We start from the raw sequence: 26,226 nt of genomic DNA, 5'->3' as shown, positions 1-26,226 counted from the left end.
ATAGCAGGGCCCCTTCATCATTATCAGTGGTGGGGGCGGCATTGTCACTGAACACACAGAGCAATATGATGATGGAAGCCATGAGGACAGAGGAACATCAAAGGGATCCTGAGGGCAACAGACTCTATCAGTTCCCATCAATGAGTGCCTTCTCTAAGGGTGGGGCCTGTCTCTGCCCTATAAATGCAGGCTGGCTCCCCAGGACTCTCTACACACTAGGCTCCTGCTCACCATTCCTCCAGGTGACTCTCAGCCATGAAGACCCTTGTCCTCCTCTCTGCCCTTGTCCTGCTGGCCTTGCAGGTGCAGGCTGATCCTATCCAAGAGACAGATGAAGAGACTAAAACTGACGAACAACCAGGGGAAGAGGACCAGGATGTGTCTGTCTCCTTTGAAGTCCCAGAAGTCTCTGCTCTTCGCAGTAATGGTGAGTGCTGGTGCCCAGTGTGATGGAGGCTTGGAGTCTCCTGAGGGAGGGTTGAAGATGAGCCCTGGAATCTTCTGGAGAGTAATCTGGTGCCATTGGCAATTCTATTTTAATTTGTTTTATATTCATAACAGTACCCATGAGAGTGAAGTAACTCAAATTGAATTTCTTTCCCATGAAGATTTTATTGTAAAAAATACACATGGGAAGTTCACCAGAATACAGAGCAATCCTGTACTCTGAATAGATGCTTAGGAAACACAAGGAGTCATTGTCTTAGGTATTAGTAGAAATTGTTTTTTGTGTAAAGGAACTTTGAATCAATTTAGGAGTATACTCAAGTGTCTACATGGTGACAAAAGAACACAGAAATTAAAGACATCAGAATGGCTCTCAAGTGCATGACCAACACCCCTGGAGTTCATTATGTATTGAGATGTCCATGCTGAATCTCATCTCCTCACAGGATCACATACCATTCCACGCTGACAACCTCAAAACTGAATGCCTGATTCTTTTCATGTCTTTTCATCAGGAAACCTGATTTGCCAGTGTAAACAAAACTGCACAAGGGGAGAAAGCGTTAATGGGACGTGCTCTGAGCATCATGTACACTGCTGCCGCAGAGCATGGAGACCACCAAGACCCCAAAGACCACAAAGACCACAAAGACCACAGAGACCACAAAGACCACTGAGACCACAAAGACCACAGAGACCATTGAGACCACAAAGACCACTGAAACCACAAAGACCACTGATTCCACAAAGACCACTGATTCCACAAAGACCACTGAGACCACAAAGACAAGACAACAATGAGCCCTGAGGCCATTGATGCTGAGTGCTGATGACCACTCCACTTGAGCTTCTTCTTTTTCTCCAATAAATTGCTTGCAATGTGCTACTTGTGTGTTCGCACTCTTTGATGTTTGCTGCAAGGCTCAGTCAGAACTCTGTATATAATGTTTCAGACCCAGTTGGAAACCTTTAAGATGTAGAAATAATTCAGTTTTTACTTACAGAATACTGACTCCATATACTGTTGCCGCCAGCAGCAACAATGTTGAACTTGTAAGAGAGGCTGAGAATAGGGAAATGGACAGGAAGAGATGAAGCCAAGACAAAGTTCTCTGATCAAGGCTAGAAGTTTAATGTAAGACCATCAAATAAAAAGGGGAAGACCCAACCCCCACAAGAAGAGTCTTCTTTGGCACTTCAGCTCAGCAGTGTGGGTTAGGGGTGTGCATCCTTAATCATGGGCCAGAGGTGTATGGAGCAAGCTCAGCAGGCAGTCTATTCAACTCAACTCCTGTGGCAGACTTCAGGTCTCCAATGCAGGCAGCTTCCCAGGTCCTTTGTTATTTGGTCTCTAGTGGTAAACAGTGTGTTCTGGCCTGCTCAGCCTGAAAAGCTGACAGCCTTGGGAAAAGGTACTGTTCAGTTCCCCTCTTAACCTTTTAAGACGGCAGTGCCAATAACTGGACAAGGCACAATATTTCATACCGTCTAGGGTCTCAAGTGGCCGGGCGACCGTGTCTGGCTTAGGTCGGTGTTTATATTGCTCTTATAATTACCTGTCATTGAGGAAAACATACATAGCATATTGATGTATTCCTCTGTCTTAGGTTTATAGGAGTTAAAAATTATTCCTATAATTATCCGTCATGGAAAACATACATAGCGTTATGATGTATGCCTCTGCCTTACGTTTATAGGAGCTCAAAACACTCTTACCCGTCGTTGACTATCCGGCCATCATTGGCACACTCTCTTAGACCAAGACCACATTCAGACCAAGGAACCTGTGGGAATAGGCTAGCTGCAATTTTTTCACCATGAAGTGTAACTGCCAGGAGGAGGTGGCTGAGCTTGCTGAAAGTGACCAGCAATGGTACACCGGCTTAGGCGCTGGCCTGCAGGGGGCGAACCTTTGTGAGGGTAATCAACCTGCTTAAAATACAAGGTTCAGAGGTTAAAAGCAACAGGATTATCCAAGCAAGAATTGGAAGTGGAAGGATTTCTGTATGTCATTCAACTGCTAATTAGCAGGAAGCAGACAGAGGTCTGACCACCAGGTGGATGGCTTAAGAGCAATTACTTGTTCTCCAGCAAGAGTGGAGGCTGTTAAATCAAGTTAAATCAGCTGGCTGTTTTTGAGCCATCTTCCTCATTAGAATCATAATTATTAGGCTCAAGATCCGAGTCCACCAATCTTTCAGGTAGCCATCAGGCTCCATTCTCTTTGTCTGAAAAAATACAGACTGAGCCACGGCCCCAAATTAAAACAGGGTCGGGACCATTCCAAGTATTAGTTAATGGGTCTCTCCACAAGACCCTGGCAAATGAGCTGGAAGTAACTGGATGCCAGTGGTGATCCGCTGCAGACTGACCCTTAGCATCAGTTTGCAGAAAATTTAGAATAAAACAAAAGCAAGGTGTGCTTTTGGTGACCTTGGGGGATGTAATTCTCCCTTTCTAGTTTTAACAAGCCAATTTTTTAAAGTGCGATGTGTATGTTCAACAATTTCTTGTCCCATTGGGTTATAAGGAATTCCAGTTTTATGTTCAATGCCAAATTCCTTACAAAATGATATAAAGTTGTTTCCAGTATAGGCTGGCCCATTGTCCGTTTTAAGGACTTTAGGCAATCCCATAGCATTAAAGGCTTGTAAGCAATGATTAATTGCATTTCTAGAGGCTTCTCCTGAATGTAGAGAAGCAAAAAGGAATCCTGAGCAAATGTCAATACAGACGTATATATTTCAGTTTTCCAAATTCTGCATAATGAGTTACATCCATTTGCCAAATATGATTAGGCAAAAGGTCTCTTGGATTAACCCCTAAATGGGGAGCCGGAGATAAAATGAGGCAGTTAGTACACTGTTTTACAGTCATTCTAGCCTGTTCCTTAGTGATCTTATGTCGGAGCCTTAAAGTGTGACTAGAGAGATGAAATTTATTATGATCTTGTCTAGCCAAAGCAACAGGGTCCAAAATTAAGGCTTCTCCTATTAAAGCTCTGTCAGTACGATCATTGCCTGCAGTTAAAGGTCCAGGAAGGCCAGAGTGAGCTCTTATATGGCCAATATAAAAGGGGTTTTTCCTGGTAAGAATGAGGTTTTGTAGTCGAGAAAACAAAGATCCGGCTGGAGTATTGAATTGCAATATACCACAAGTTTCTAACAAAGGTACGGACTGAGCCACATATAGGCTATCAGTAAAAAGATTAAAAGCATCGTTTACCAATTGAAAAACATTTAGAACTGCTGTCAGTTCTGCTAGTTGAGCAGAGAGTCCAGGCATCTCTATGACTACCTGTTGATTATTTAAGAGGTACCCTGCTCATCCTTTAGAGGACCCATCAGTAAAGATTAAAAGAGCATTATGTAAAGGCTGCAAAGAAGTCATGTTAGGAAATATAACCTCATGTACATTTAGAAACTTTTATCAATTTATCTGGAGGATAATGATTGTCTATAATGCCATCAAATCCTATTTGAGCAAGCAACCAATCTGTACTATGCTGCTTTAACCAAGTATTCTGATCTGCATTAAAAGGCTGAATAATGACATCTGGCTCTTTGCCAAAATAAGTCAATGCCTGTTTTCTTCCAAGTACAATCATATGGGCTACCGCCTCATAATACGGTAGGATGTTATGTTTAGGGGATATCTTTGAATGTATCCACATGAGTGGAGCCTTTTGCCACAACAATCCTGTAGGAGTATAAGTTGTATTAAAAATTAACAAATGCAAAGGCAAGGAATAATCTATGTAAGTAACAAATTGTTCCTCAATGGCTCTTTCTACTCGTTGTAATGCCAACAATCCTTCTGGGTTTAAGGATTGAGGGGAGGTGGGATCAGCACTTCCTTTGAGGACATCAAATAAAGGTTTCAATTCCCCTGTTGTAAGCTTTAAATAGGGGTGAAGCCAATTAATATCGCCTGGCAACTTTTGGAAATCATTTAGAGTTTTTAAACTGTCCCTGCGGATAATTATTTTCTGGGGACAAACAGCCTGATCTGTAAGCCTGAAGCCTAAGTAATTATAGGGCTCCTGAGTTTGTACCTTTTCAGGAGCTATCTGCAATCCTTTATCAGCTAATGCCTGTTGTAAATCTCTATAACATAAAAGCAAGTCCTGAGGATCTTTCCCTCCTAAAAGAAAATCATCTGTGTAATGACAGATGTACATCATTGGCCATTGCCGTCTTACAGGTTTAATGGCTTGTGCTACAAATTTTTGACACAATGTAGGACTATTAGCCATGCCCTGAGGCAGAACTACCCATTGGTACCTTTTCATTGGCTTCTTAAAATTAACAGAAGGAACATTGAAAGCAAATCTTTTGCAATTGCGAGGATGCATGGGAATGGTGAAAAAGGAATCCTTTAAATCTACTATTATTTTATGAAACCCTTTAGGAATGGCCACTGGAGATGGCAGCCCAGATTGTAGAGCTCCCATAGGTACCATGGTTTCATTAACCTTTCTTAAATCTTGTAACAACCGCCACTTTCCATATTTTTTCTTTATAACAAATATCAGAGTGTTCCAAGGCGACTGAGATTCTACTATATGTCTTGCCTCTAATTGCTCCTGCACAAGCAATGAAGCGGCTTCTATTTTTTCTTTAGACAATGACCACTGATCAACCCACACTGGAACATTATTAAGCCATTGAATTTTATCAGCATGGGATGCAGGCAAGACCATGGCCATTATGGAAAATACCCCAAACCTCTATTATCAGAATGAGGCTCAGGTGCTTCAAAAGTCTTAATACCTTGCCCTTCTTTTCCTAGTCCTTGGCCAGGCAGAAATCCTTGTTTTAACATTTGTTTCATCACAACTTCACTAGGACTACACATCATAATACCCATCTGTGACAAAAGATCTCTTAACCAGAGGGTGACAGGCAAATTCGGCATCACATAGGGATGAATTTGTCCTGAATTGCCCTCTTCATCTCTCCAATTTAGGAGTTTAGAACTCTGTTTCGGGTTATTGGCATAGCCAATTCCCTGAAGGTGCGTGAGTGTATCAGACAAAGACCAAGCTGAAGGCCAGTCCTGTCCTCTCACGATCGTAATGTCAGCTCCCGTATCCATGAGACCCTCAAAACTCTTTCCTTCAATTATTAACTTAAGAGTAGGTCTCTTATTAGTAATAGGTTGAACCCAATACACATCAGAAGAACCAAAGCAATCCTGTCCTCTCTCATTCTTAACAAACTTGGTAGGGAGCTGATGCAACAGAACCAAGACAAGCTGAGAAATTCTTTTGTCAGCAGGCACAGTTATAACACCCTGAAGGGAAACAGCCATGATCTTAATTTCTCCTTCATAATCGCTATCAATAACCCCTGGATAAATTTGCAATCCGTTTACAATACTGCTGCTTCAGCCCAAAAGTAATCCCCATGTCCCTGGAGGCAAAGGCCCAAAAACTCCCATGGGAAGCGTCTGAACTCCCATCTCCGGAGTCAGTACTAAGTAGTAAGTAGTGGAACTGAGGTCCAGTTCTGCTCTTCCCGGAGTTGCTCCAATAAGTTCTGAAATGGATTTTCCTGGTTTGGCAACAGCTTCATGGCCCCATAAGCTGTTGGCTGTGGATTCTTTGGGGCCTAGGGCTGGCCCCGAAACTCGTTTCCCGACAAGGTACGGCCCTGGTTATCTGTTTTAGATCTGTACTCACTAGCCAAAGGATAACCTTTCTTGAACCCTGTGAACAATTTTCCATTGCATGACCTGATTGATTTCTCACACATTTTCTCTTGGGACAGCCATTTTTAAAATGACCTGGATCTCCACATTTAAAACATCTTTTTTGTTTACGGTTTTGTGCAAGCATTGCATGTATAGTGGTTCCTTGAAAAGCAGCAGCCATGGCCAGACCCTGATTATAAGAGGGTCCAATCTCAGAGCACAGACGAATATATCCATGCAAGTCTGTTTTTGTTTTATAAGGCCTGATAGCCTCGCAGCAAGCTGCATTAGCGTTCTCGTAAGCCAATTTTGTAACAAAAGGATTTCCTGACTGAGCATCCCCAAAAATTCTACCAGCTGTCTTTTGCAGCCTGTCCATGAAGTCCTGGAATAATTCATCAGGACCCTGCTTGATGCTGGATAAACTCCCATTAACATCCACTTTAGTAGGTAACTGATTCCAAGCACTACAAGCAGCCATTGCAATCTGTGCGTACACACCTGGAGGCAGCTCAACCTGATTAGCATTACCTTCATATTGACCCTCTCCTAAGAGCATGTTTAGGTCCCAGCTTGAATTACCCAACTGAGCATTCATGGTGGCCGTTTTCTTACTAGTTTCACGCCATTCTGAGTTCCAAAGCAAGTAATCTCCTCCTGAAAAAGTAGCCTTACACAAAGTTTTCCAATCTTGGGGTGTTAAATTTGATTCTACCACAGTATCCAATAAAGCTGGTGTAAAGGGCACCATAGGCCCGTATTGAAAAACCGAAGTTTTCAATTCTTTTATCACTTTAAACTCCAATGCCTGATATTGTCTAGTTCTTCGGTTCTGTTGATCAACTACTTCAACTACAGGAAATGCTAACACGTCAGATGTATCTTGCCCATCCCTACGGGCCTGATTCACAGCTCTTTCTAACAAAAATTGACGTATCTCAGAATCATCACTCCTTTTTGCACCTGACTGACACTTTAACTCCTGTAGCCCGTTAGTCAATTTCTGTAGCTTAATTTCCATCGCTAATTTATATACCTTCATGTCCATCTGGGCAGCTTTTGCTGCATCAAGGACCATAGGTGGAGCAGAAGGTGCATACGGGGGGCAATCCTGGTGATATTTGGAAGCCCTTTCCTTTAAATTGGTTTCTTCCTCTAGATCTGATTCATCATCAGAATCTCCAAATTCTTCTATCTGAGCTGTAGGAGATTTATTAGGTCTATATTTCTCTGATTTAGATTTGAGAGTGCCCCTTCTTGTAGAAGGGCTCTCTGATAGGCATTCTTGGAATTCCTCAAGCTGTGCCTGGGCAGTGGCTAATGCCTCCAACGTCTCTTTATCTATTCGATTATCAATAGCATCTTTTACAAGTTCCCAAAGGCAAAGGGTGTTAGGATCTGCCTTCATAGTTTGTAAAACCTGTCCAACTGTTTCCCAGGTTTTCTAATTCAAGGTTCCTTCCTGTAGGAATCATGGGCAGTATGAATTTATCTCTGCCAAAAATTTTTCTAACGTACTATTTGAAACCCCTGATCCTCCCGCCTGGAGCAATCCTTGTAAGCTGCGGGCAAATGCCCTTTTTGAATTTTCCTGCTAACAAGGGGTTGTGGTAGCTTTCATGAACTCACATTCTCACTGATGCTCAGAAGATCTGTTAATTCATAAATTCTAGCCTCTTTTTACAGGGTCTCTTTTGCTTTTCTTAGAATGCTTGCATTGGAACTCATGTGGTAATATTTAGAGCTCAGTAGACTGGAGCTTGATGCCCAGCACTACTGCACTGAGAGTCTTCTGAAGACACTCTGGGAAAAGAAGAACCTTTAGGACAGCCATGCCACCTGATGGCCAGTGACAGGCCATCTGTCCACTTCTGTATGTACCTTGACCTCCTTTCCTGGAAACCTCTGTTGATCAGAGTCTCATGCAAAAAGAATTTTTAATATGGAATTACACTAGAGCAGCTGAAAAAACATACAAACACAATGTGGATTCAACAGATTGCATTTCAGTGAATGCTCCTTGGGGATTGGCTCTTGAACTGCTTGGCTGTGTGTGTGAAGATGGGATGAATACAAAGACAGATAGAGAGATAAGGTCCTCAGGACTGAGTTTCATCTTCAGGTTCTTCTCCTGGGAAGCAGGAGCCTACTATCAAGAAGCAGGAGGAAATGCCTCTCTTGTTTGATTCTGGTCACTAAACTGTGGATCCCAGAAAAATGAGCCCTTTGAATTAGGGTGAGATTTTAGTGTTTGCATATGTGTAAGGGAAGAGAACAAGGCAATGTGGACAAGACACACAAAGCTGTCTTAATCTCACTGAAACCTTTGGTGTCCCTCTGATCTTAGATTTCTGCTTATACCACATGCTGCATCTATTTGATGACTTTGTTCTTCTAACTCATGAGCAATGAAATGTAAATGATAAGCTTCTTTGATCCCAGCTGCTTAAATATTTATCGACAATCATGTGAATTGGTCTCTGTTGTAATCTATTGCTCTTAGAATGCACCAGGAACATCCACGAATCCTCAAAATATGTCACACACTTCCATTAATATAGATCCCTGCAATTGAAAGAAACACCTCTAGGAATGACTACAGAGTTTGAAAATGTTTTGACTCTGCAGCAATGTGAGCTGCAGCTTTTGAGAAACAGCTTCTAAACCCTGTGCAGAAGAAGCTTCTGTCCTGTCTCCTTGTGACACAGTTTTTTTGTGTGTTTACTGGCTCATAACATGTCTCATTCAAGCACAGGGGAGCACAGCCCTGGTAGCATAGGCCTGTAACTCCAACACTAGAATGAAACCAGAAACAGAACTGTAATACCCATGCCAGATGGACTACATACAAAGACCCTATCTCACAGGGAGTAAATATGCACACCACATTGGCTGCAGACACTCTACAGACTTTTTTCCAAGTCCTTCAAAGCTTTGTAAAAATTAATTAATTAATTCACATCCCAAACACTGCATGACCCGACCCCTACCCATGGTCCACCCTCACAGAGTTTCTCCCTCTCCCTTTCTCCTCTGAGAGAGTATGACATTTTCATGGGTATTCACCTACCCTTGTGCATAAAGTCTCTGCTGATTTAGGTATGTCCTCTTCTAATGAGTCCTGAAGACATAAAGACTAAGATGCATGTCTGCCACATATGTGCCTGGGACCATGGTTCACCCCATGTTTCCTTTTGCTTTATGGGTCAATATCTGAGCGTTCCCAATGGGCTAGGTTAGTTGAGTTTCTTGGTGTTCCTGTGGGGTTCCCATACCCTTAAGGACTTTCAATCTTTCCCCCAACTCTTCCTTATGGGTTTCTGACCTCCATCCAATGTTGGCCTATGAATCTCTGCATCTGTTTTAGTCAGCTGCTGGGTAGAACTTCATCTTAGAGGTTAAATTATGCTAGGCTCCTGTCTACAAACATAACAGGATACCATTAATAGTGTTAGAGACTGGTACTTGCCCATGGGATGGGCTTCAAGTTGGGCCAGTTATTAGTTGGCCATTCTTCAGTTTCTGCTCCATTTTTGTCCCTGAATTTCTTTTAGACCAGACAAATTTTGGATCAAAAGGTTTGTGGGTGGTGTCCTTATTCCTCCATTGTGGTTCCTGATTGATTGCTGAGGGGGCCTCTTTAGGTTCCATGCCCCACCATTAGGCATCTTGGCTAAGAACACCCCAGTTGACTTCTGGGAGCCACAGGAATCCCAGTTCTCTGAGACTTCCTAGATATTGCCTTCTGCCCTGCTACCTACAGCAGCTGCAGATTTCCATTAATTTTCTTTGTCCTCTGGGCCTCTCTCCTGTCTCTTTCACATCTGATCCTATCCCCCCATTCCCATCTTTCTCCACTCTACTACCCAGTTCCCTCCCTCCCTTTGCCTCATATGACTATTATGCTTCCCATTCAAGGTGAGATTCAAGCACCCTGGTTTATGTCTTCCTTTTTTGTTTAACTTTTTTGGGTCTGTTGGTTGTGGTTTGATGTAAAGCACATTGTAATTCTGGAACCATTATCAGTGAGTGAATGCTGGAGCCTGGGTTTATTCTATTAGTAATTGACTTGCCTGGACTTGCCCAACTCTTCGACTTGCTCTTTTTAACTTTCCTCTCCATGCTTTTCTTCCCTCTTCTACACACACACACACACACACACACACACACACACACCTGTTCTACCCTTTCCTTCTCTTCTAACTCAGGGTTGTATTGGAGACTCTGGCAACTGGATCTTATCCAGTGTGCTCTTCTCTACAGTGTGCTGACATTGGCAATGACTTATTTGGTACCTTTGTATAGAAGAATTTAGAATTTGTCCTCAAGCACACTTAAGTAAGTATCGGAATCACACCCAAGAATGCCAACCCCATATTTTATGGTAGAGTATCTTCTTAAAGATTGTTTACATTTATAAGCATTAAACATTTTATATATATATATATATATATATATATATATATATGTGTGTGTGTGTGTGTGTGTGTGTGTGTGTGTGTGTGTGTGTGTTTGTATATATGTGTCTGTGTGTATAATATAAATGTATGTTTACATATATATGTGTGTGTGTGTGTGTGTGTATGAGTGTGTGTGTGTATGTGTGTGTGTGTAATATGTATATATTGGTGAGGGCAAATTGATACTTGGAGAATTGATAACCCTGTGAGCCATCTGACATTTCAGTGGAAATAGGATTTTGAGGGTGAAATTTGAATAATTATTCAATAGCTTTTAATTGTTGGTTTAATCAGGAAACAAATTACTAAAAATTGTAATTCTGAAGGTTAAAATTTCACAGAGATAAAACTGTAAAATACTAATCTTGTAAAAGTTGCTAACTTGTTATAAAAAAGTTATATAGATAAATGATAAACACATATATGAAAAGTATTATTATTGGGAAACTGCTCTAGGGCCCAGTTGAGCTTACTGGTCCCAAGGAAGGAGGCCAGGAAAGTCACCAAGGTGAGCAAAGACAGAGGGGAGGAGGCAGAGAAACAGAGAAAGCCTATATGCAGAGAGAGAAGAGGAGAGAGGAGAAAACTACATGTCTACATTATATAGAGAATAGGCTCTGTTGGAGGGCAGCCCTACAGACTCAGGGACAACCTGTGCATTAACACAAATCAATGATTTGCTTCCAGTGTTCTAGAGCTAATAGAGAATATAATGGCTAAAGACACTGTCTTAGGTCTGAGGCCGGCTCTGAGAGCAACCAGAGACTAAGACAAGTCTAGGAAGCCCAGGAATGCAGGAAACACTAGATGTTCTTTCACACTGAGAAAACTCCAACAGAAAGATCACTAGGGTCTTTGAAGTTAAAGGGCCCTGGCTTTTTAGCTGGGTCTCAGTTTCAAATCCAACCATGGGAACTGAGGACATCTGCAGCTTGAAATAAAAATTGAGTTACTTACAATTTACATTGAGTCTATGGTTTTTCAGTGTTTTCTGAATCCATAACAGTGGGAGCCAGGATTTTTTTAAAAAGAGCTTTGAAATAAGATTTTGATTCTAAAACCCAAAAGTCTTTAGAAAGCTATATACCCAATATTAATTGTCAGGAGTGACCCTCCTTAAACATTAACTCCTTAGTCAGCCAAACATGCCTACTGGCACAAAGTCTTGGTCCTTGTGGGAAAGCACTAACCCAGTTAAGGACAAATAGCTATAGATCTTGTGGACAGGTAGCCTCAGTGGGAAAGCACTAGCTTAGATCAGAACAAATGACAATAGATCTTATGGACAGTACCTAGTAACCTGTTCTGTTCTGTTTTTCTTTTTCTGCAAACTTTTTACCCAGCCAATATCCTGTTCTTGAGAATGTCTGTGCTCCCCAGAAACAAAGAGACCCTACATCATCCCCCCTCCCCATATCCTGCTTCTATGTGTATATAACCTGTTGTGGGAACAATAAAAATTTGACAGCTTGATCAGACTTCTTGACTTGCTGTCCTTTTTCATGTACCCTTCTCCCCTATTCTCTCTTCCAGGTTATTCCCCAGTCCCAGTTCACTGCCTCACAGACCAGGGCATCTGGCACCCAAACATGAGGCACCAGGGGTCACAGAAGAGAGAATGCTGGCTCTTCAGAGGAGGGTAGGCCTACCCATCATTTTTCAGGAGCACCCAAGAACAACTCCGGAAGAACCTGAGAGCGACTTCAACTCAACAGGATGCCACAGTCCATTCCACCGTCAGACAGTTCAGGAGGGGTATCAGAGCACTGAGCTCTTAAGGTAAGACATACACAAGAATTTTCTTAATGGTCACTCTTTGTGACAGGGCTCAAGAAGTCCATCATGACGTGAGGAACTAGGGTTAAGAAAAAAAAATCTTTAAAAATTCTTTGATTACGTTGGTGTTTTTCCCCAAGTGGGGACTATTGAAAAAAAAAAAAAAATGCTACACCTCCTAAGGAGGAGATGAAAAGTTAAACCTTGAAAATGAGAGAAAGGGCTAAAGCAGTTGTCTGCTCTCTGGCATGTTTACAAAAGAAAAAAAAAAAAAGCCTATTTCAGAGCCCTCCTGTGAGCAAGAGACAATCAGGAGACGTCCTACTTTCTCTCTGGCTCCTACTGGAGAAGATAGTCCATTCTGCTTTCTCTGTCTATTGTCTGTCCTTGTTGAGCCAACCTGTCCAAGTGTGTCAATTGTCTGTCTTTGTTTCATTGTTTAAATGATTGTTGTTCTATGTTTCATGTTCAAAAGAAAAAAAAATGGTTAAAACGGCTTGCTATCCACCCCTTGATTTAGCTTAAAACTTGCTTAAAAGACAGTTTCAATTTACACAAGAGCTGATAGATAAATTACCCTGCTCTGTGGCTGGAGGAGCCCTGACAGGAGCTAATTGTTTCCATAAGCTGCTCTTGGAAGTGGGGCCAACGGTTTTTTGGCTTCTATGGTAAAAGAATTGATAGTTGTTTTTTCGGTTCTACAAGTGAAAGGGTGCTTTTCTCTTAAAATTACAGCTGGAAAAGGTAAAAAAAAAAAATGTTTGAATAAAATCTATAATATGTACATTTATTTCATTTTGTTTTTGACTGGTTTTAAAAGTATAAACATGTTTTACATGTTTTGGTTATACATTATTAGCCTATAACTTATTGGGTATGATTAAAAATTTATAATTTTGGTAATAAAAAGCTAGATTAAAACTGGTAATTCAAGGGTAGAGTCATTCAAAAACCAGATGTATAAAAGAGATCTTAATTAAGAGTTTTATCTGGGATCAAACAAGGCCCTGATGAACACTTCCTTTTGTTACACAATTGGCTCATTAGCTGATCCCTCTAAAGGAGGTTTTTTGTTTTGTTTTGTTTTTTGGTTTTTGTTTTTTGGTTTTTGTTTTTTTTTTGCTTATAAAATGCAAGGTATTTTATTGTCATTTTTTTATATTTTATTTACATTTAAGATGCCATTCCCTTTCCACATTTCCCCTCCATAGAACACCCCTGTCCCATGCCCCCCCCTCTTTCCTTTTTGCTTCTAAAGGAGTTTTAATACAAGGCTTTACTCTCATAAAACAAGCTTTAAATATCTTAGAGAATACGTGTTGCTCCAAAAAAACATTCAAAGACAATATCATTTCAACATTTGAGACATTAGTTATATTCTTAAATAAATTGTGACACAGAAAATTCAAATGAGAAAAGATAGTTTACTTATTTTAAATTATTCTTAAAAGCTTCTAAGAGATGCTAACTGGCTAAGACCTTACCTTAAGCTCACCACAAGAAGACTTAAGTCTCTGTTTGATGTTCTCAAGGGAGATACAAATACCAATTTCCTTTAGCAATTAACTGATGAAAGTAAAATAACTTTACAAAAAGTAGAGAAAGCTGATGTTATTGATAGATATATTATTCAGACTAATTAGTTGTTGGCTGTTTTATAGCAATCCTTTGACAAAAGAGACCATTAATGTACATTCATATTTTTTATTTCCAAAGAAAGTTTTAACTTCCTGTTTTAAAGCTGTTGCTGTGTTAATACAAAATTATAGGTCAAGATTACAAAGTATTTTGAAGAAAAACTTAATGAAATATTCCTTATTCCAAATAATAACAAAAATGGTTATTAAAAAATACTGATATTTGGCCTATTGCATGACCAATTTTTTACAATTTTTCTATACATGCTTGTATATTTCTTATAAATTTATGTAAGGTTATCGGCCCCAAGGAAAAAGACCAGCTAATTTGCCATGGGGAAAGTGAGGGGGACTTGAAGAGGGAAAGAGAAAGAAAAAAAGGGTTGAGGGAGAGGGAGAGAGAGAGAGAGAGAGAGAGAGAGAGAGAGAGAGAAAGGGTGGGGCAGGAGGGAGGAAGAGAGGGCACAAAAATTATCTGTCTGGTTTATATAGGGAAGAGCCTCTGGGGGAAGGGCAGCTCACCACTAGGGCTGGAAAGTTCAAGGTTAGGAGTACAGTTTGCCAAGTAGGGACTGAGGAATGCTGGAAGAACCTGGAGGCAAGGTCTGCTTTCATAGGAAAAATATGCAATTCAGTCCCTTATCCCAGGGCCTGAAAGCAAACACACATATACTTTCCAGATTTTTTTGTATGTATCTAGTTACTTTTCTCTAGCTATCTTATCTCTATGTTGTGTGGCCATTCACCTACTTTTTGATCATGTTATGGTTCTCTATCTTAGTTATTGCTGGTCTAGAGATGCCTCAGGTTTTTCTCAGACAGCTGCATGCTGGGCAGCTAAGGACTAACAGGAAAATAACAGAGAAGAGTGTGAGCATCTCCTGAAGGATGAGGAAGCATGAGCTAAGTATATACAGATTGAAGGCTAACTGTATGCATAGGTCTCTTATGGCCCTGCCAAGGAAAGGCTTTTGTTAAGCAGTTTCTTATTTGAGTTTCAACAGATACTTGGAGGGTTTTCATCTTATTCAAAGTCATCAGATTGAGGTTACTCAGTGGCTGCTGCATAGTCCCATGTTCTCAACTGCTAACCTGAGTCCTCTATCAATTGTTTTGCATTTCACCAGAACTAGCTATTCTCACAAATATTTGTGTTGTGTGCCAAGAACCCAACAGTTGACTGATCACCTAATATGGGTATATGCTTGACATATCCCTATCTTTGAGACTGAAAGAGAAGTCTTACTCATTTGTCTATAAATAGTTGAAATAAAGCTAATTATCAAGCATTGTAAGTCATAATTTGCATATATGACCATTATTTAGTCAATGGACATGGTTTGTCTACGAAATGGTGGCTGGAGTTATATTGACTTTCTACCTTTGTCTATGGCACAAAACAAGCATAGGAACAGTTGGCTCATCAAAGACTCTGGAAGAAGAGAGTTATAAGAAAAAATAAAGTACTGAAACAGCAACCTGTCTTGTGGTTCAGTACCATACATGTGTTGGAAGCACAAAAGTCTGTGTTCAATAGGCCATCACCTATGACCCACCAAATAAGCAAGAAGCTTGCTAAGACCTGTTTTCTTTATCCCCCACACAGACACTGAGCCTGTGCTACTCACAGGAGATGTTTAGCAAGAAGGAGAAAGAAAAAGCCTTAAGTGACAAAGAAGTTGTGCATTAAAAAAATATAAAATACATATTAGACATTAGGGAGTGTACAATCTCCATTTTCAAAAATAACACTAAAAAGAATTACATATATGTGTATCTCTCCAGGCATTCTAATTATGAGGAAATAAGTAGGAAATGCTTGGCAGTAACAATGAAAATAGAAGTTGTTCATTTGTTGAATTAAGAGAATGAGAGACAAGGAGAATGGAAATATTTGTGAGAGATTTCAAGGAGAGAAATTGTGGAAGTGGTTAGAAGGCTCAGTGGGAGTCCAGACCTGAGGGATGCTGCTGCTCCTACAGGGCTCCTGGGACTCTTTTTAGGGGATATCTGCAAATTCTGTCCTTTTAGTATCACAGCCTCTCCTTAGGATACATCTGTTAATTCCTTCCTTTGGGTTTTACAGCATCTCCTTAAAGTATGTCTGCAAATTTTCTTTTCAGGGATTTGATGTGATGTCAATGGAAAGTGACTTTTATGTACACTCTAGAAATAGGTAAAATACTCATTATCATGTAACCCCACTAATAACCCAAATGTCCTGTGAAAGTTGAGCAAAGAAAATTCTCCCTTAAGTAATATCAATGTAATCTAACTCAAAAGTAATTTTGGAGATTTTTTTTTTTGTTTCCTATGACCTTGATTGAGCAATTCATGAGAAGGAAGTTGAAACAGGGTTCCTCTGTGTAATCTTGACTGGCCTGGAACTCACTATGTTAACCAAGCAAGCTGTCCTCAACCTTAAAGTGTCCACTTCTTGTGTACTTGGATTAAAGGAGTGTGCCAGCAACAAGACTTGGCATATTTTTCTTTAACCTTACTATTCTTTGCTTGTATATTATGGTTTCCAATTTTTTGGTTTTATGGGTTCTGTGTGTGTTTTTATGTCTGTGTTCATGTGTACAAGTGTCTCATACTCTTTCTTTGTTTTGTTTTTTTTTCTTAACCTATGTGTGTGTGTGTGTGTGTGTGTGTGTGTGTGTGAGAGAGAGAGAGAGAGAGAGAGAGAGAGAGCATGGTATTGGTTTGGGAGGAGATTGGAGAGGGAAAACTGATCAGAATATGTGGTATGGGGCTGGATAGATGGCTCAGCCATTAAAGGTTCGCCTCACAACCAAAAATATAAGAATATATTGCATGGAAAAAGAATATTTTCAATAAAAACTTAGAAGCAAAGGAAGAATTGTTGGCATGTCCATACAAGGTGAATCAGAGAAGAAAGGAGCACAGAAGGCTATGGCCCAATCTTGAGCGCCAGCACTAAGGCAGAGGATGAAGCAGAGAAAAAAGTTGGCATACTATTTGCACAAATTAGTCAGGCTCAAGGTTATGGATAACAGTCCAGGATCAACTCTGCATCTTTGATTAAATTATGTGTGTTGGCTGAGGATGGAAAGACGATTGCACTCATAAGGATAGAAGGGTAGAAAAGTAAGAATAGCACAGGAAGAAGTCAGCAAAGTCACTTTACTGTCTCAGACTCAGTAGTGTCATCTGCTGTCCTGCTCCATGTGAACTTGCCTGGCAAATGTACTGCTTATGTCAGGATGACAAGATTCATGAGAACCATGCTTGAAGAGAAAGACCTTGACTCAGGAACAGAACACAGAAGGCAAGTATTTATGCCAGGAAATTACTAACACAGAAAGTCTAAGGATTAGAAAAGACAGTGGGAATGACTGAGGACTTATAAATTATGGAGTCAGAGCAACAGACAATTATAAGCTTTCAAAAATTTTGTAAAATATGGGCAAAAGTGTGAAGAGGTATATACCATCTCATCAAAAATTATAATTGTTACATGTATGTATATATGTGCATAATTTTTAATGCATACATATGCATTCATGTAACTATAAAAGAATCTTTTTAACATTACTCATATGTCCATGTGTCTAGGTCTAACCATTTGGAATTTCAGCCAGTGAATAAGAGATGAAAAGAAAAGATTAAAAAAGGAAAAGATAAGAAACTAACTTAGGTGGTTAGGGAAGGGCTGGATCTGGAAAGAGTTTGATCAGTGCTGAGTAATATCCTAACAGGCTAACCAGTTGTTGAAAACCTTCAAGGAACTAATAAAAATAGCTAAAAGGTACATTTTGAAGTGTTCAACATTCTTATCAGAGAAATGGAAATTAAAAGTTCTCCAAGCTTTTGTCTCACTCTAGTCAGAATAACTAAGATCAAGAAAACAATAGTCAACAAGTGGGGGTGAGGGTCTAGGGAAAGGGGAACACTCAGTCACTGTTGGTGGGATTGTAAGCTGGCACAGGCACTCAAATTCAGTGTGGAGAATTCTCACAAGGCTGTAGGGAAATGTCCCTGACATTGTGTTCAGTAAGTAAGTTGAGTTCAAGAGACAGAGTTTGTCAGATTGAAGCTACAGTGGGTTGTTATGAAGAAGCCAGTGTGACAAAACACATCTAACTGGAGTGTCCCCAGCCTGCCTCTACACACTTAGAAACCATCTACTAATATGCCATCGCTTGTGTATGAGATCTCATACATTTTACTTTTAGCAAATGAGATAAGGAACAATGAAAAAATATCAAAATTTTCTCTTGCTTTAAATTATTAATGGCAATTGATGTCTCTGAGTCTATTTTAAAAAATGGAAGTCCTCTTCCAATGGGGAGTATTTAGTTATTTTTGAACTCTTCTAATACCGGCGTCTATCATTATATGTTTATATGCATAAAATACATATAAATATCCCACAGAGCTTAAAAGCAACAGGAATTTGGCCTTTTGCATAATCATATACAGTGTACTTGTGAGACTTGATCATGATACTGACTGCCATGAAGTCTATATGAAAAATATCCTTGATACCTCAAATTCCTTTACAAGATGTTACTCACTGGTGATTTCTTTATTCAATGCCTTATGCTCACTCTGCATCTCCAAGTCTATCCAAGTCTTCTCCAGCCATTGTGGAACTACTCTTACAGTTTAATTGACTGACTCTGAGTCTTTTAGTTATATACAAGTGATGATACGTGCCGCTCATTCTGTGCACCAAGAATAAAGAAAAATTAACATTACTGCTCACATTGAGACCTGGAAGTTAGACATCATTTACCCATGATGCTTTGTGGTCACTAGGTCATCGATACATTTGATCTCAAATTCTTAAGATGGATGGTGTGTCACTTTATAATTGGCTATTTTGAACTAGTTTCACACTATATATCATGAGCTCCAGTTCAAGGGGGTCAGGCTTCTCTCAAACTTTTAGTATCCTGGCACCAACTGTCTCAGGGCTGTTAGTTTAAAGAGAAGCCAGGCTAAGGCCAGGCTAATCTTGGGCCCATAGCATCCTGATACCATGAATCTTAAGGTTTGTTCAGTTAGGGCCATCTGTTCAAATGGTCAGCTAATTTCCTGGGACTGAGGCGACACAGTGTTTGACTTACAGGTTTTTATGTCTTTGCTTTTAAGAGTAGGATTCAGGGGATCAACTTATGATTTTTCTATCTTTCACTAGTTCCTAAGCATGCATCTTTAAATCAAGGAGGTTTGTCTCCATGGTCTTAAGATGTTCCTCAGTGTAATATGATGATCAGACCACTTAGGATAAACCACTTTTCATCATAGTCTTCTGGTCAGAAACACTTGAACATTACTCTGTCAGACTTTTCTATTTTTCTTCTTCCCATCATCATTAATATCTGGAATTTACTACATCAGATCTCAGCTCATCCAAGTCGCATATATCATTACATGTAAAATCTTCTATTCTAATTTGGGAAACTGCTTAAATTGTGTGATGTCTCTTTAACAAGGAGATGAATAACATAAAGTTCTTGAGGTATTTGAAACTTGGATATACTAGTTTAACAAATACTAGTCAAACTAGTTTACTAGGTTAACAAATAGAAGCAGTTATTATTGGATAAAACATTCAAATGATATTGAGATTGACAACTTCTTATGTAAAGTAAGAATACTAAATTTTAATTCATTGCAGAGCTGGGGCAGCTTTGTGTGGTAACTTTATAGAAACCATGATAATTTGAAACTTGTGATAAGCCAGGTAGCAGTCATGAGGTATATGTACAATGTATTATATTAGCTTATACTTGCTAATTGCCACCGTCTTTTTTTTCTCTACCATTAAGAGATTTTTCACAGTAACCCTACAAAGTAGCCACTTTTATTGACCAATGTTTTATGGGTTTGTAAGGAACTTTGAAGAGGTTAATTGCTTTACACAGAGACACTAAAGATTAGGCAACAGGGCTGTGGCAAGATCTCTTGTATTTTACCACTACCCTACATCCTCCTTTATCTTCTGTGATTTAGAGTCATACCTTCTGTCATTTATTGGGATTATTTGTTTTCCTTGCTTAGAACCTGATAAAAGATCAAAGTTGAAAGACATCTGTTGACAGATGGTCTCCTTTGTCTCTACTTCTTCTCATTCCCTTCTCTGGAATTTGATATGAGACCACCAATGAATAACCTATATTCTCTAGAAATATCTACAGAAACATTTTTTACCACTTATCGCAACTAATAGCTTACATGTATAATCACTACAAAAGAAATAAAGTTGATTTTTAAGGGTAACTGTGAGTCTTTTGAGTTGTTGCACATTGTATCTGATGCAAACCAAGTTCACAAGTGGTCACCACACCTCTCTCAGAAGCTAGAATGCAGTGCACAAGAGCATAAGAAGAATCAATATCTCAAGCTGTGACACATCTTACACCGCACTTCTTTTGAATCAGCAGAATCCTAGTGCCTGTGAGGAAGGAAGAAGGCTAGCCTTCCCATGTGCACAAGTGGGTCATGTGCAAGATCCAAGGTTTCAGAGGCCACTGGAGGTTAACTTCCATTCTTTGGAGGCCATGTTTGAATATATTAGGATGCTTGGACAAGATTTAGTACAAAGAGAAACAGCAATGACAATAGGTCCTCTTTGTCTCTGGTCCACCATCTCCATCCACAGAGCTCATTCCTAATATTTGTTGTACATTAACATGTGATATCATATGTTGCACTATAAAGATCCTGAGAACCCTCCATGAGAAGGTGGAACTTCCTCAGTTGTGGCAGTGGATGGGTAAGAAAGATAACTCTGTCTAACCATAATATGTGGTAGGCAATTTCCTGATGGCACTAAAACACACAGGCTTGAGTCTTACAAATTTAAATTGAAAAAAGAAATCTCAGAAATATTGTTAAAAGATTAAATGCCAGGTTGTTTGGTACAGCAAACAAAACTGGACAAAGAAAAGTGATAATCTTTGGTGATTTTTAACATCTTCTACAAAGAGACAATTTCCAGACATTTTGAAGAGCAGCTAAAAATTAATTAGACAAAAAGTAGGGGTGGAGGGATGGCTCAGTGCTTAAGAGCACTTGATGCTCTTGTAGATGACACAGGATCGGTTCTAGCTCCTACACTGCACCTCGTACGATTCTGGAACTCAAGTCCATCAGAATTTGACGCTCTACACTGGTATCCATATTAAATAGGCACACACATACATACATACAAGGGAATCACTTATAAAACCTAAAGAAGTAAATCTTTTTCTTTATAAATGTAGACTCAATGTGCCACCTAGTCCCTGAGTGCAGCATTTGACCTAACACAAGTGCACACACTTGAGCACGTCTGCTGTCAATTCATGAGCTGTTATAATACTAAAATATCAATTTTACCTATTATTTTGGGATGAGGAATGTAAGAAAGGGATCAAGTACCTGTATCTAATAAAGAAAACCATAAAATTTCAGCAGACTCTAATCTCACAGAGTAAAGAACTGCCTTTCTCCCATGGCTCTATAAACCCCACAGGTATATAAATAACTGTGTGCAATTTCACAGACAGAGGACTCTGGTCTCTATCTTCTCTTGTGTCCATGAGTAGGTGTCTTTTCTGAGATAAGACAACTGATGTTACCAGAGTTTGTAAAGAAACAAAGAAGAGAACATGAAGCAGTAAGAAAATGAAAACAATGCTGCAAAGCAGATCTTGATGGCCATACTTACAAAGGACATTCCTCCTGAAGGATAGACTGAGCTGGTTCAACATTCTCTGAAATATCAATGACAACTTCTGTACTAAACACTGGTAGGAAGGACAGAAACAGAAAACTCAGTAATATAGATCCTTCCCATCAGCACGGTGGCCTTTTGAGGATGCAAATTTTAGTAATTGCTACTGAGACCAACTCTGTGATGATCAGGAAAGACAATAATGTATCTGAAATGTAAGGCGTGCTGCTTGACTCATAAATCTATAGAGGTATTCAAGAGGTCATGTCCCATAAACAATAATATACATGTGTGTATATATTACACATGTATATGTATATATTTAGTGTGTGTATGTATGTTTAATGTGTGTGTGAAATAATATTCTTTCTTCTTTCCTACCTATTGTACAGAGCTGTAAATACATAAAATTTAACAAATGAATAGTATTTATTAAGATGTAAATATGAGTGGACACTTGAGACAGTGGGACTCCATACACTGACTGAAAACAGCAGGATGTTCTGTAACTTTTGCTGTGTATGTAGTGAGAGAAATGGGATAAAACACATAAACAGCAGTGTTCATGTATGACATGACACACCTTGAGACTGGGTAACAGCCTATGACACACTCTACCTTGTGGATGTCATTTCTTGTAGGTCAGTTCTCATTTATTGAAAGTGAAAGCATTGGAGAATCTCAGACATGTGGAATGCCAAATGGATTGAGGGTCCCAAGTGTGAAGAAGCACCTGAAACACATTATTGGTAAATGTATTTTAATCACTCTGGCTTCTTCATAAACACCCACTGTAGCTTCACAGTCACTAACTCTGTCTCTTAAACTCAATTCACAAGGAAACATAATCAGGTCATCTTTCTTTCTCTATAATGGGCCGGCCCAAAGGTGGGTGTTTGCAAGGATACTTTTCATGAGGATGATTGATAATATCCCAATCATGCAAAAAACTGACTCTCCAGTCAGCCTAGTCAAGGTCTTGTCCAGGGTCCAGATTTTCTGAGAAGAGCAGACTGCAGCTTCAAAACACAAAAATCCTTTGTTCCATGAGCTTATTAAATGAGGCAATGCCTAGCTCTTTTCTTTTCCTCACTGAGAGGTAAATGCTCAAGAAGATGGGAAATAGGGGAAGATAGCAGGGCCCCTTCATCATTATCAGTAGTGGGGGTAGCATTGTCACTGAACACACAGAGCAATATGATGATGGAAGCCATGAGGACAGAGGAACATCAAAGGGATCCTGAGGGCAACCTCCTCTCCCAGTTCCCATAAATGAGTGCTTCATCTAAGGGTGGGGCCTGTCTCTGCCCTATAAATGCAGGCTGGCTCTCCAGGACTCTCCACACACTGGGCTCCTGCTCACCAATCCTTCAGGTGACTCCCAGCCATGAAGACCCTTGTCCTCCTCTCTGCCTTTGTCCTGTTAGCCTTGCAGGTGCAGGCTGATCCTATCCAAGGGACAAATGTAGGGACTAAAACTGAAGAGCAGCCAGGGGAAGATGACCAGGATGTGTCTGTCTCCTTTGAAGTCCCAGAAGTCTCTGCTCTTCATGATAGAGGTGAGTGCTGGTGCCCAGTGTGATGGAGGCTTGGAGTCTCCTCAGGGAGGGTTGAAGATGGGCCCTGGAATCCTCTGGAGAGTAATCTGGTGCCATTGGCAATTCTATTTTAATTCTTTTTATATTCATAACAGTATCAGTGAGAGTGAAGTAACTCAAATTGAATTTCTTTCGCATAAGTATTTTACTGTAAAAAATACACATGGGAAGTTCACCAGAATACAGAGCAATCCTGTACTCTGAATAGATGCTTAGGAAACACAAGGAGTCATTGTGTTAGGTATTAGTAGAAATTGTTCTTTGTGTAAAGAAATTTGATTCAATTTATGAGTATACTCAAGTGTCTACATGGTGACGAAAGAACACAGGAATTAAAGACAGATTAGAATGGCTCTCAAGTGCATGACCAACACCCCTGAAGGGCATTATGTATTGAGATGTCCACACTGAATTTCATCTCCTCATAGGATCACATATCATTCCATGCTGCCAACCTCAAAACTGAATGCCTGATTCTTTTCATCTCTTTTCATCAGGAAAGGTGACTTGCCACTGTAGAGTTAAATCCTGCAGAGCGAGAGAAAGAGTTACTGGGATCTGCAGAATGAATAACACAATGTACATCTACTGCTGCCGAGGAGCATGGAGACCACTGAGGCCACTGAAACCACAAAGACCACTGAGACCACAAAGACCCCTGAGACCACAAAGGCCACTGAGACCACAAAGACCACTGAGACCACAAAGACCCCTGAGACCACAAAGGCCACTGAGACCACAAAGACCACTGAGACCACAAAGACCACTGAGACCACAAAGACCACTGAGACCACAAAGACAAGACAACAATGAGCCCTGAGGCCACTGATGCTGAGTGCTGATGACCACTCCACTTGAGCTGCTTCTTTTCCTCCAATAAATTGCTTGCAATGTGCTGCTTGTGTGTTCGCACTCTTTGATGTTTGCTGAAAAGCTCAGGCAGAACTCTGTATATAATGTTTCAGACCCAATTGGAAACCTTTGAAGATGTAGAAATAATTCAGTCTTTACTTACAGAATACTGCCTACATATACTAACAATTTAAGGATGACTTGAGGTTCAGAAACACAATGTAAAGAAAGCTCAGAATGTTCAAGATCCTGCTACATGCCTTTCCTGACTTTTGACTCTGTTTTCAGGTAGACTTGACTCACTCTCAAAGACATTGCCTATATGGTAAGAAGAACTACCCTTGGGTTTCAGGTTTACACACTTCTAAATGTTATTTTTTAGAGTGCTACTGTATCCGTAGAAAGTGTTGAAGTTTCAATGAACCAGGTCTGGATTATATCTCTGGCTTCTAAGCCCTGGGTTATTTTTGGCTTAATGGAGACAACTTTTATCAATATAAAAAGACAGTCAGGAACACAATGGGTAGGTTGAAAAGCAGGGCCTCCCACTCTATGATGTGCACATTAGCTGCAGTATCTACCCTCATATAGGACAAAATATGTTTTCTATACAGAAAACTTCTTCATATACAGAAAGTGTATGTGTCTGATGACACTACTGTGCTCCTCAAGGTACATTCAAGTGATTTACCATATAGCTTTGAAGAGCTTAATGCAGCTTGGAAGATATTTCCAAGATAAATAAAGAAATCAGTAGACAATGCTTATGGCCTGAGTCTCCAGTCAGGCTACTGGATGCTAAGAGTCAGGCTCTAAATCACCACACATTCCTTAAGGGAAAACCATGTTCTTATGAAAGCACAACAGTGGTGGTGACCTTGTAGATTGCAGCTTCCTGTAGCACAAAGGTTGTGGCTTTCCAGCAGACATTTTTGTGGGTTTTTAATATGGATGGAACCATGCTGGGATAATTGAATACCCACATCACCCTTTGAGGAAGAAATGATGGTAGAAGCATCTTACTTGGTAGTTGTTATAGCAACCATGAAAGATACCTGTTTTACTGATTGAGCTAGGAGAAAAAGCCTAACTCTACCAAGTATAACTCTTTTTGCCTCAAGTATTATAGAATACCGATTAGAGGCTTGCAAACATATTAGGTAGCTACCAAACTCCCTCAAGACATTTCTGTCACTTGTGGCCTGGGCAATATAAATTTATTAATTAAGACCAGTGTGGGATCATTTTTCTGAAATGGGTTAATCTCATGGCATAGGTTCTCAGTTTCCAGGAACAGTTAGCATAACTCTATTAAGTTTCAATCATCAAACCCATGACACAATCTCATTGATCAACCTTCTTACTAACGTTCTTCAAAGCCTCTGTACCAGCTCACTGAGCTAAAAGCCTCACTAGTTTTAATCTCCAGAGCGTTTATTCCAACACTGCTTCTTGTTGCAAATTCTTGACTCATGATTGACTCATTATTGACTCAACAAGCTCATGTATTCTTCCTTTCCACTTTTGCAGTTTACCACTTTTGCAGTTTAGAGTGAAATTGTTTTGTAAAATGCAAAAGTTCATTTTCTTTAGTCTGACCACTTCTACTGGTGAAAATTCTAGATGCATAACAGTAGTCTTCATGCATGTGTGTGCACATGGTGAACTGATTAAGTTGGGGAAGTAGCATATCTGTCACCTCAGGTATTTTAATTTTCTATGGTCAAACACTAAAATTTTACTGTACTACGTGTTTTGAAATCCATAATTATTAACAACCATGTTATTGTATAATAATCCACCAGAACTCATTGTTCCAACCTAATTGTAATTCTGTAGCAATTGACCAACCTCCTCTTCGAATCTCTTGATCTTACCAGCCTCTTCTAGTAAGTATTCTATTCTCACTTGCCATTACATTGCTTTTTACCTTGGATGTGTGGGAACATGTCTTTTACTTTGTGAGTCTGAATATTATACAGTAAGTGTCCTTCCCTACCATCTCAGTTTTTTAAAATTCCATCTTTTTAAGGTTGACTAGTGTTCCACCACACACACACACACACACACAC

At 39.8% G+C, this 26,226-nt stretch overlaps 1 protein-coding gene across 1 annotated transcript; it reads left to right on the top strand.

Moving 5' to 3' along the window:
* The first annotated feature begins 205 nt into the window (after positions 1-205).
* Positions 206-24,197, top strand: LOC143434631 (uncharacterized). Its single transcript, XM_076913784.1, has 5 exons — positions 206-427; positions 963-1,248; positions 12,135-12,380; positions 23,085-23,263; positions 23,800-24,197. The coding sequence occupies exons 1-5, from the start codon at positions 256-258 to the stop codon at positions 24,120-24,122; spliced, it is 1,206 nt and encodes a 401-aa protein (XP_076769899.1). The 5' UTR covers positions 206-255; the 3' UTR covers positions 24,123-24,197.
* Positions 24,198-26,226: the final 2,029 nt, after the last annotated feature.

This window comes from Arvicanthis niloticus, chromosome 16 (genome assembly GCF_011762505.2).
Source record: "Arvicanthis niloticus isolate mArvNil1 chromosome 16, mArvNil1.pat.X, whole genome shotgun sequence".
NCBI lineage: Eukaryota > Metazoa > Chordata > Mammalia > Rodentia > Muridae > Arvicanthis > Arvicanthis niloticus.
Note: the sequence above shows the minus strand (reverse complement) of the source record. Positions and strands in the feature narration are given on the sequence as shown.

What these genes read in the sequence shown, in the direction of transcription:
- LOC143434631 (XM_076913784.1), top strand. Translation starts at nt 256, where the DNA reads ATGAAGACCCTTGTCCTCCTCTCTGCCCTTGTCCTGCTGGCCTTGCAG. An exon ending in CAGAGCACTGAGCTCTTAAG is followed by an intron (nt 12,381 to 23,084) that starts GTAAGACATACA and finishes CTTCAGGTGACT; the next exon opens with CCCAGCCATGAAGACCCTTG. An exon ending in CTCTGCTCTTCATGATAGAG is followed by an intron (nt 23,264 to 23,799) that starts GTGAGTGCTGGT and finishes TCTTTTCATCAG; the next exon opens with GAAAGGTGACTTGCCACTGT.